The 12,412-nt window shown below is 39.3% G+C and overlaps 1 protein-coding gene across 3 annotated transcripts in view; it reads right to left on the bottom strand.

The window, feature by feature from the left end:
- Positions 1-12,412, bottom strand: part of ascc3 (activating signal cointegrator 1 complex subunit 3) — a 252,888-nt gene that overhangs the window by 205,618 nt on the left and 34,858 nt on the right. For all 3 annotated transcript variants that reach the window (XM_049583116.1, XM_049583118.1, XM_049583117.1), the window contains exons 6-7: positions 7,206-7,407; positions 3,871-4,006 (exon numbers count right to left, since the gene is read on the bottom strand). In XM_049583116.1, the coding sequence (XP_049439073.1) occupies positions 3,871-4,006; positions 7,206-7,407 (338 nt within the window). The remainder of the gene's footprint in view (positions 1-3,870; positions 4,007-7,205; positions 7,408-12,412) is intronic.

Here is a 12,412-nt window from a genome sequence, read left to right on the forward strand (position 1 = left end):
TTTGAACATCTAATCAGTGCTTGTTTCAAACATAAATCTGAAGTACTGCATATAAAAGCCCAAATTACAAAAAAGATAACACAATAACTGGCCATAGAATATAAAAATCTTGGTGCATTGTGTGGTGGAGTGAGTGAAGGTTTAATGTGATTTGTGTCATGTTTAGACATGCGTTTTGTAGAACATTTTGCTAAAGCTTGTGGTAGTGTGGTATGTGATAGAATTGCTATGACTGGTGTGCTTTGTGGTTCTTTGGGAGTTTTGCTTAAGAGTAGTAAAGTGTGAGGGGCAGCCTGAGCTCAACACCAAATTATCTAAACAACATTAGGAGAGAATACATTTTGTGTCTCATAAAGCAGTAAGCCACCTTATCCCTGGTTCAAGTCCAGGAGTGAGACCGTTGTTATGTCACATCATTATTTTCACTCTTTACACATTTTATGTTGCAAGCTTTTTGCTAAAACTGTTCAAATTCATTTTTTTAATCCACACTCAGAACTTCATAATGACAGAGTGAAAACACGATTTTATACATTTTTGAAAATTTATAAAAAAAGAAAAAAAGAAATATCCGATTGACTTAAGTATTCAGACCCTTTACTCAGTACTTAGTCGACGCACCTTTGGCAGCCATTACAGCCTCAAGTCTTCTTAGGTTTGACAAAACCAGCTTTGCGCACCTGGATTTGGGGATTTTATGCTATCCTCTGCAGATCCTCTCACGCTCTATTACGTTGGATGGGGACCGATGGTGGACGGCCACTTTCTCTCCAGAGATGTTCCATTGGGTTCCAGTCCAGGCTCTGGCTTGGCCACTCAAGGAAATTCACAGAACTGTCCCAAAGACAGTGTGTGTGTTTCAGGTTATTGTACCTGAGTGTTGAAAGGTGAACCTTTGGCCCAGTCTGATGTCTTGAATACTCTGGACCAGGTTTTCCTCCAGGATGTCTCTGTACTTTGCTCCATTCAGATATTTCTCAACCCTAACTCCAGTCCTAGTCCCTTCTGCTTAAAAACACCCCCACAGCATAATGCTGCCACCAACAGGCTTCACCGATTGGTATTGAGCAGGCGATCAGCAATGCCTGGTTTCTTCCAGACATGACGTTTAGAATTGAGGCAGAACAGTTCACTCTTGGTTTCACCCGGCCAGAGAATCTTGCTTCTCACAGTCTGAGAGTCCTTTCGGTGCTTTCCTGTGTCTTTCACTCGGGAGAGTTTTCCGTCTAGCCACTCTGCCATAAAGCCCACATTGGTGGAGTGTTGATGTGATTATGATCATTTCGTTGAGCCATTTCTGAAAGCAATGGGGGGGTGTAGGAGTTTTCCAGCTGGTTAGAATCATCTCCTTGGCAGCCACCATCTAGAGCATCAAAGTCAATTGCTCTTCAGATGCATAGTTCAAAACAGACTCTGAGCATCCAAAGGGTGCCAATTCTGAGTCAGGGGGAATATCCCTTCCATCGGCCCTAGAGAGAACCACTAAAATATTTCACACCAATAATTGTGTAATTAAGGATAGGGCCAAAAAAAGATGTGTCAGAGAGCCCCCTGCACCTTTGCATCTGTCACATAATGAGGAAAGAGACAGATACATTTGGTTCAGCTTGGTCTTCCAGTAATGGAGTCAGTGGATGACTTTGTCTTGAATCAGTTTGTACATGACGTTAATCGAGCAAGTCTAGACAAGCCTTCTTTCCAGATGTCATCAGAGACCTCGAGTTTGTTTTTTCGATTTATGTTATTTTCTAGTAACTCAGCAAGTGTGACCATTGGTTTCTTAGTCACCTCTCTTAGTAAGGCACTTCTCCCCTGATTGCACAGTTTGGCTGGGCGGGGAGCTCCAGAGTACCAGTTGTTCTGAACCTTTCCCATTTCAGAACTGTGGAGGCCACTGTGCTCTTGCGAGCCTTCATTGCCGCCGAATTTAGTAGCCTTCCCCAGATCTGTGCCTCAACATAATCCTGTCACTGAACTTTGCAAGCAGTTCCTTCCACATCATGGCTTGGTTTCTTCTCTGATATGCAGTGTCGGCTGTGAGACCTTGACAAATTAATTGAATTTACCACAGATGAGCTGTAGAAACATCATATCAAAGTAAAGGTCTGAAAACTTATATAAACTAATGTGATATTTCACTTTGTCCTTTTTAATAAAATTGCCAAAATGTCTTACACTCTGTTTATGCTTTGTCATTTTGGGGTATTGAGTGCGGACTGATGACAGAAAACATAAAATTAGCGCAAGGCTGCAACTTAACAAAATTTGAAAAAAATTGAAGGAGAATACTTTCTGAATGCACTGTACATATTATAAAACTCTTGTTTGTAACTCTTGTGCAAATGGCAGGGTAAGGAACTTGTTAAGGTAAAATAAGTTCACAATTGGATTATCAATTCACCACCTTTGGTCTTGCATTTTGTTCCTGTTAGCGATTGTGAATATGTTAGAAATCTGATTTGATTTGAAGGCCCTGATATGTCATACTATTCCATATACAATAACAAGTTGATAAAAGGAATGTAAAATGTTCTCTTGAAAAAAAAAAAAGAAATACTCATATACAGTGACCAGAGAATGACCATACATCATGACTGCATCCAGGAGACTCCATGTTTGTATTGAGTAACATTAATGGCATAATTAAATTTAAACCTTCAAGTGTGATTTGGCAATGGCAAAAGTAATCACAATCAGCGGCCACGATTACTTAACTACTGTATTGAAACTGGACTGGAGATGAATGATTAGAATTACTTTGGAATTTAAAGATAACCTTTCCTTTAGCCTTTCATTTCTTTGTTTTGAGGAGGGGTGCGTTCCAAATTGCGTTCTTTATCTTTTTACTTTTGGTAGGTACTGCAGCTGCCCTTAAAAGTACATACTGTTGCATGCAGTACTGACACAACTGGGACATACAATACTACTTTCTCATAACGTTACCCCCTTAACTATGACCCTCTTACTCATATATCCATTACCATGGAGATAAAACAAAATGCCGCTCACCAAGTTCACCAGAGACTGAGGTAAACCTGAACAACTCTGATGCTGTTCTTTTGAAATAAGTTAAAACTGCATACATTGTAGATTCTAACATATTATATTCTTATAGTGAAATCACAAAGGCTAAACATTTCTCTGTCATTGTTATTTAATACCCATGCCCTTTTATGCTGGTTATATTTATGATTATTTCATCAAATTAAACAATTAATATTCTTATCATTACTAACTGACTGGTCATCAGTCACCTAAATGCCCTGTCCTCCATTATTGCAACTTCTGACCGTTGATGTGACGTATGTTTCCATGTGCAGTGGATTGTGGGTCACAATAGCCAGAAAAGCATGCTGGCTTGCATACTGCAAAATCCGACTGACGTAGTAAAACATCCTGGTTAATTTTGGCATATTGCCTTTGCACACTATGTATTGAGACATACTACATCTTTTTATGAAATACTAGTATGGTGGTATGGGGATTGGAACACACAAATTTTTTTTGTGAAATATTATTAATATACAACCAAAAATTAGAAGGACAGGAGATTGTGATCTTTAAGAAAGGGACAACTTAAAAAACATTGGGTCATATGTGTGATACTCAGAGCAGACTAAAGACTGGTGGGCTGTACCAGATCAAAGATGACACTGTGAATTATTTGTTCGCCAATCCAGCGGTCCTTCATGTCATTGTGAGCAATAGTAAGAAAGTAGAAGAAGAATAATCATACATCACTTCAACTTAAGAGCTTGCACTTTTTTAACATTTCAGTTATGTTAAATATCTAAGGCTAAAGCTGCATTACACAATAAGAAGAATGACAGAGGACAATTCATTCAGAATTAACAGTTATTCAACCCTCACCCTGGCTCCTCCAACAAACGCAGGCATCTTTGTGGCCTCTGCATAGCTGTCGTAGACGTTTGGATATCGAATACGTTCATACACTCTTTCTCTGCTCATTATTGGTTCACGTCGTGCAGTCAGCAGGGCCTGCTCCCTGTGCAAGCAAACACAGAACACATGGAACATAAAAACTCAGAAAAGAAATCTGTAAACTGTAAATGAAAGCTGCTTTATAGGGTGAACTGAGTACTTCAAGATGAGGAGAAAGAGTCTTCTGTCCAAGTAGAGGAATAAATGTAACTTCAACAAAAACAGCAGCACAGTGTCACATCTGCAGCTACTTGGTTCCATACGTAAAACCTCGTATCCACCCATATTTTAGTTTTAGAAAGAATAGTGCAGTTGATGATTCAAACGGAGAGGCACAGATGTGAGGCATTATGTTCCTTCTTAAAGTGGCTTACCTCTCTGCTAATCTTTTCCTTCACACTGGGCTGGATTTGGTCATGCTAAGTTTTTAATTAAACAGATCGCTGCTCTTTTTTTCATACTCTGAAATTAAACTTTCAGAAAAATCCTCTACAAAAAAGATGTGACAAGCTGCAGTGTCACTCTGCTTTTTTTCATTTTATAAAGCTCATGCTAAGTTGTCATGAAAAATGCAGAAACTTGTCAGTTTTAGTGTAGACACCTGAAAGCACTGGTGGACACATGCAAAAAACCAGATAGCCTCAAGCAGCTCTGATCGGGGTCCAAGCAGGTTTTCGAGCATATCATTGCTTGTTTCTGGAAAGCAAAACTGTTGATTTTTTTCAGACTTATTCATTGTGGTCATAACTACATGCTGATGCTCTGTTGAGATAAAGAAATCTACTTTCACAAACAGTGAATGGAGCTTATGATCTTTCCTGAAAACATGTTTCACATGACTACATACAGTATGTGTTGAACTTTTATATCATTCAAGATCTGAAATGCATCACATGTCCAGTAATTCCTACACAAATTGTTTTACAATGTAATAAGTATTCAGACTTATCCTGCCAAATGCAAAGATTCAGACCATGTGCATGATGGCAAAGGCGGGATTTCAACTCTTAACCTTTGCAGTAAAAGACAACCACCTTACCCCTGAACTACTGAGCAAACCAGCTGACCATTGTGTACATACAGTACAAGCATGAAAACCATGGAGGGACACACCGGGAAGGTTTTGACAGGATGAATTATGACTTGGGTGAAGTTTGGTTTACCTGAATTGAATGTATACCTTTTGTATTTTTTTTAAACACATTGGGTCTCATTCATGAAACATGCAGAACAAATGTGTGTGTCAACTGCTCGCGGAAGGAAATTTTCATGTATTTCAGCATTCATCAATATGTTAGTAGCTGAGATCCTTTCATAGTTACTAACAAAATCTACACCTGCTTCTGACTGCTCGCAGTGCTTGTTTAAATAAGGAATGCACATGAATATTGCTTATCATTATTAGACATTACAATTTCAATTCGTATTGTGCTCTGTTGTGTTCACAATACACAGATGCCTTTGAAACATTGTGAGTTAAACATGACAAGAGATTAGAAACATTTTTACTTTTAGCTGAATTAGTTGACATTTAGCAGATATAAGCTTCAGATTTTTTTTTTTTTTTTAAATGTGAATGAGTTCATCAAATCAACTTAATACATATTTTCCTTGCCTCGGGTCTCAGTGCTCGGCCATGTCTCTTTAGTGATAGCTAGTGTGTGTGGGTGTGAGCTTGTGGGTGTGTGGGTGGGTGTGTGTGTGTGTGTGCATGCGTATGTGTATATTTATGTATCTCTATGTGGGGTGGGAGGGTTGGGTTTTCTCTTTTCTTTTTTGTTTTTTGTTTTGGTTATTTGTTGTTTTTAACCTCTGTGAGGCACTTTGTGTTACTGTTGTATGAAAAGTGCCATATAAATAAAGTTGATTTTACTTAATTTGATATGTTTTCCCTGTCACACTACTACTAACAGAAGAAACTAAAACATTTTTCTCAACCCCACTTCACCTAAAATAACTTCAATCTCAGTGTGGGAAAAGTTTTTCTTTTTCTCTATCCCTCTTTCTTTGTTTGCTTCATGTTCGCAGATTGACATGATGCACCTGTCCATAGTAATTATCACCTCCGTATACAGTGGTCAATGGCTATTCATGGGAGGGGATGTATGCTAATTGCTGACCAGTGAGAGCATGCTGTCAATTTACGATTGATCAGCATTCATGAACACAGACACCTGCCTACGGTCAATTCCGAGTGTCCCGCTGGGTTCATAAATCCAATGTAGGTTTTTAGTACCAAGGTTTTTTTTATATGCAAATCTACTCACAGATTTATTAAATATTTGAGGTTTGTCAGATAAAACTGGAAATTTCCATCCATTCGTCCATTTCCTTGGTGGGGACATTAGGCTAAGCAAGGCTAACCCCAGATCCTGAGACGTTTCCAGGTCAGATGTGATATATATGTGGGTGTGTTCTGAGTCTGCGCTGGGGTCTTCTTTGAGGTGGTCATGTCCGGGATACCTCGAAGGAGGCGCCCAGGACGTATCCTGATCAGATGCCCAACCCACCTTAACTGACCCCTTTCAATGTGAAGGTACAGCAGCTTTACTCCAAATGCCTTAACTCCTCAGTCTATCTGACCTTAGATTGTGCAAACCAAATTCTGTACAAATTCCTGTAGCTCATAACAAGATATAAACTTTTAGCATTTGTGGCGCCCCATAGTAGCAGAATATTCTAAGACTGCACAGCGAAGCTTGGACATAGCATCAGAACATGTTCACCACGTTTGGTTACAATCGCTCAAACCAAATTTGATTCATGAGCATTTATGTAAAATTTAAACAAAATCTAAACTTTAGGTTAGCGATGTCCCTAGGTGATCCTGGCAAAGTTTCAGGACAACTGACCCAATAGTTTCTGACGATTTCTCAAAAACAAGAATTTAAAGAAAATTAGAGAAAAAGTCAAAGATGCAGCTGAATTGAGATGTTAAAATGATGAAAGAATTTGACTCTCAGCCGAGCGGTTATTGAGATTATTGAGAACACTTAAACTTGATTGATACAGTGCCACATTGAGGTCAATGAGTGTCATTTTTTGTGGTTCAGTAGTGGGTAGAATTTGCAACCCATCTGGCAATTTTAGTGACTTTTGGTCTAACAGTTTTTGCTGCATGAACACTTTAAGCGGAGAAGAATAAGAAAAAAGAAAGAAAGAATAATGAGAACAAAAACAACAGGGCTCCAGCAGCAAGTGCCACTGCTTGGACCCCTAATGAGGAAAAAAGGACCAAGAGAAAGTTTAAAGAGATGATATACCGCTGGGCTCTCATCTCTCTGGGGTCAAAGGTCATGACAGCATCTGAGGAGTCACTGTCGTCAACTCCTTTGCCTCTCTTCCTCTCTCTTTTCTCCTCCCTGCGGTACATCTTCATCATTTGTTTCTCCTGCTCTGACTGGATGGTCACCTGGCACCCAAAGGCGGGCTTGGTCACTTCGCCACTGACTTTTCGGCTCATATCTGGAGGAAATACAGAGTGAAATAAGGCAAAATGTTACAACATCAAAGGTTTTTTCTTGACAAGATTAAATCATTTAATTTCTTTTAATGGTAGTCCCCTGGAGATAAGGGCACCGAACAGCAAAAAAATTTGTAGTGTGTATAGTAGGCTTGGGCAGTATCACGGTACTATGGTATACCAGGGTATTTAGAAATGTCGTCAGTATGATTTTCAGTAACGTCAAAAATAAAAGTGCTCCTCTCTCTATTTAAGGTAATTGTATTTAATGCATCTCAGGCGCCACCTGAGGTCAGTCTCCGGTCTTTACTGGAGGAACAGGCCAGAGTTCTGCACCCGGGTACCCGATGGGTAACCTGCAAAAAGCTGTGTAACGGGTAAAAATATATGTATATATGAATTCACGGGTAAAAATGAACTACATACAGGCAGGCAGCAGTTGAGAACAAAAATATATTTTTTTATTTTTCAGAATTAAACAATTAAAAAAACAGCAGTGTATGTGTAATATTTTGACATCTAAATCACTATTATCATATATTATCACGCTGAAGGAAAAAACGTCAATCTATGTGAGATATAAACAGTTGCCAGACCATAAACTATTTAATCCAAATGTTTTGCTTGGGGCTAATGCATGTTGGTTTTCATTTTGGATGAAGAAATGTGGAGACACAATGTTGCGTTATGAAATAAATAATTTCTATGTGTTGTGTCATTTTGTTCTGTTTCAATGTGCACAAATAAATTAAGTAATCAAAGAGAACAAATTAAGTGATTAACAATCACAAACAAAACCAAAATAATCCATGCTCTTGAAATAACTGAAGAGCACAAATAACTAATTTGTGCAAACAAAATATTACTTTTTTCATTTTCTCCATGACCTGCCATGATCCATACTTTAAAAGGACTTGAGCATAGATGATAGAATTTCTAATATTTTAAGAGTTTTCAGGCTCTGATGCACAAAGCCTGAAAGAGTATTTATCCCTGGCTGAACAACAGAACTGTTTGTTCACACTGTGAAAGCAGCATCAGGTCAGCCAATGTCAGAAAAAACTGATTCATATTTCAGCAGTAATCTTGATAGCCCATTGATGTCAGATGCAAGTGCATGTGGCATTGCACGGGTTAACGTTCCCCATTGCAGCCTCCCTGTTTGAGGCACAACAGCTCAATAAAAGGCAGAATTGCTCTTGAAAACAGATGAGATCTGATGATTGCACCACGGCCTGGGCTGATTGACTGAATGATTTCTTCTTTATCTCGTCTAGTGGCTCTACCTGCTGCACAGCCTCCCTCTCATTCTAGCGGCTCCCCTCTTCCTGTCACTCTTACCCTCCCTCCCATTACCTTTCCAACTCCCAACCCCTTTAACTCTGTCACCCTCTATGCACCAATTCCTCTGTCTAAACCATTCCCCATCCTTTACTTTCCCTCTCTCTGGGAGCTTTTGTGCCTTGTTATGCGTCTCCAACAGTGATTGCCTCCAAATCTCCAGGATTCTCATTTCCACAAGCGATCATGGTGCCATAATCATTGTGAAGCGCATCACCCAAATACATTTTGTTTGCTTACAAGATGGTTTCAAGGTGTTTTTCGCACATTTTTACATTGTTTTCTTCACACCTCCAACATCAATATAAGAATTTCAAGGCCAGCCTTTTTAGAGTCGACACATCCTAGTGATTGTGATTGTAAAACAAGCACAAGAACCTCAATTTAAGCATTTATTGAGAATACGATTACATAGGACAATCCATTTGACAATTTCATGTACATAATACAATATCTTGTGTACTCAATTTTCAAACAGAGATAAATATCAAAGTGTTACCATTTTCATGCTAGCTAACCGACATGTATATGTATACTGTATATTGTGTTTTTTATTACGTAAAACTCAAAATTTAATCTGCAGAAGGACTAAATCTATAAGTAAACATTTTTTATTTGGATTGTTAACTTTACAATATATTATGTATACATAGTTATATTTTGAAATTTTATTTCCAACAATGTTTTTGCTCATCTGATAAAGTAAGAAGTCTCAGGTTTTCTTTAAACTACCAAATTTGTTCTTAAAGATTTTACCCAAAAAGCAGTTAAATATCCGTCTGTAATTATTCCGTCTGTTGGCATTCCATTTGACAGGTGTGACATATCAACATGTTGACTAAACAGCATGAGGCTGTTGCCTGAGTACTGGATGTCAACCTCCGTCATCAAAGTAAAAGGTTATGGAATGTGGCATGCGTCACTGGTTGCCGACAATATCCACCAACACTGCACAGCCATTGAAGCTGAGTCTTTGGTTCTTGAGTTTCTACAAGCCGCATGTGAATCTCTTTTCAACTGCAAGAAAAGTGCACTCAGTAGAGTGCAGATCCCTGACAGGCAGCCGTCAGACATGATCGCTGCCATTCTAGACAATACACGTGGCACAGCTGTGTCCAGGGGAATTGTCTCTCCTAAATCCCTTAGACTCAAGATGGTGGCAAAGATAACAAAATGGGTATTTTGCTTCCATCTTGTATCAACCTCACTTTAGGGGATCATAACATATTGAGTATAGAATTAATATGCAGATGCTCCAGTTCAAAAAGAGACCAAACTTTTCTACGGATGTCATTTTTTTAACCACAAAAAAACATCAAGATGGGGCCTGCAACAGATGGCAAGGTTTTCTGTCTTTAGCTGAGCCAACTGCTAGAAATGCCTTTCACTCTAAGCTTTTGCTTAGACTTCTGCTTAGACTTATGGCCCCTACCGACCAGTTAAGGGAAGTGAGGATTCAGCAGTCAAAGGTAGTATAAAACAGGTTTTTAAACAATTGTGAATCACTGCAACCATGAGAAGTCATTGAGCATTCAATCATAAATGTGCACACAACATATTAGGCTGATTGGTCCAGTAGTGTGCGAGATTAGCTGCAGACACACAGAATCACGAACACACACTTACACACACTAACACACGTAAGTAAACACAGCACAAAATGCATGATTCTCTTCAGGCTTACATCTGGCAGAGATACTAAGCAAGGGAGATATCTTAGCGTTAAGCCCAGATACTGACTCTGAATGTTGTTTCAGGACCCCTTGTAGTATTGTGTTTGACCAACGAAGGGAGTCATTTGTACTCTGAAGTGCAACACACACTGCCGCCAGCGCAGCGCTGTGGCCATCAAGTGCCGCCCCCCAACACACGTTGGCAGCAGCGCGTAGCTGCACCGTCGACACTAAAATGTATTTCCCACCCCAGCCCGCTACGTGGCTGTACCTACACTAGTTGCCAACTGCTAGTAACGGAAGAAGAAGAGGAGAAACTCTGAGGCAACAACAACTTGGATTTCACCAGAGTTGATACTACGGCGGCTGAGACGTACTTAAAAGGCTTTTCTCGCAGCGCTCGTGCTGGAAATAGAGCAGTGGGCTGAAGCAGAGCAGCGTGGCACATCGGCCGGCGCCGGTGTGGGTTTGTTCATAGAATATAATGGAGGCGGGCGATTTGACACGCGGCGTATGGCAGCGGTGTGTGTTGCACTTTAGCAATGTGAATTGAAAAGCTGAAGACATAATTAATCATTTTAGTTAATGCATATCTGCTTATTAACCTCAGTTTAAGAAAAATAAAGGCAAGGTCTACTATTAACTGCAGTTCAGTGGTTGATGTAGAATTCTGTAAAAATGATAACATGATGTCATCATATCTTCACTACACAATTCCACTTAAAGTTGATATTGGATAATATTGGATTATTGTCCAGCCCTATGACGCTACTTATCATTAACCTTGTGAACATTACTCAGTGTAGGCTTCCTTAAAGACTAAGCAACAACAACGAAACTAGAAAATGCATCTGGATATCAAATATTGGCTGGCAATATAGTCCCTGGATTTTATTGCAGAATAATGCATACAAATACACATTTTGTCCATTATATAAACTTAAAACGTCATTCAGCTTCAGCTTAACAACTGCTCAAGTGCTAATGATGTATTTCTGCTATCACAAAGTCATGCAAAGCACTCCATAATCCTCCCTGTAATTCTGTTTGCTCATAGTGTGGTTTAGTCATTTCAATATATAGCTCTCACCAACATTTAAGCTCTGTAATTGTGAAGGAAGTAAAAGTGTTTAAAGAACATTAAAATCAAATCAGTAATGAATTCTATGAAAGGCCCAAGTGCTGCAGGTAGTCAAATAGATTGCCTTGTTTTCAGACTTGTTTAGCAATGAGGATGATGCAACACTCCCTGCATCTTGTTCTCTGTGTTAGTTGTCACACCCAGAGCTGTGAGCGGAGTTTGTACTTGAGCAGCACAGAAAAGCCTCTGTTCTGATCATGGCCTGAGGAAACTGTCCAAAATGCTCGTCAGAGAAGCACTGGCATCTTCTTGTTAAATTCATGGCAGAACTATTTGCTATGATACATTAAGTCTGGGAAACTGATTCTTGTGTAGTTTTCTACACATATTCCTCAGCACCTGCTGTACCACACTTGAACAGAGAAAGACATGTGCTTAATGACCCAGTCTAAGGCATCTGTACATATAAACACAAACTCTCAATGGGAGGCTATTTCCACTAGGTAGGGGTTGTCTGAATCCCACCAGGCTCTGCCTCTCTGTGTGTTTCCTTGCTGCTTTAGAGAAAGCTAGAAAACACAGCTCAGACTTGACCAATTGCTCTCCCTCTTCTAGGACTGCATCAATACAGTGAGCAGACAGAAGTAATATTGAAGTTAAGCTACTACAATATACTACAATAAACTAAAATTACTGCCTCCTGGTTGTATGTCTCCGTGCAAAGTTGCAAACATGGATGCTTGACACAAATCTTTCCCCCAGCAGCACAAATCTATATCATTATCATTATCATTGTTTCAAGGTGGACACCCAAGATTAGTGTCATCAAGTATCCCTTCTATGTTTTTGCAAAACATTATGATGACACAGTGAAGTTGACATTTTGTAATAATTAGTGTATGAATTCTTGAG

Source organism: Epinephelus fuscoguttatus, linkage group LG8 (assembly GCF_011397635.1).
Source record: "Epinephelus fuscoguttatus linkage group LG8, E.fuscoguttatus.final_Chr_v1".
Taxonomy (NCBI): Eukaryota; Metazoa; Chordata; class Actinopteri; order Perciformes; family Serranidae; genus Epinephelus; species Epinephelus fuscoguttatus.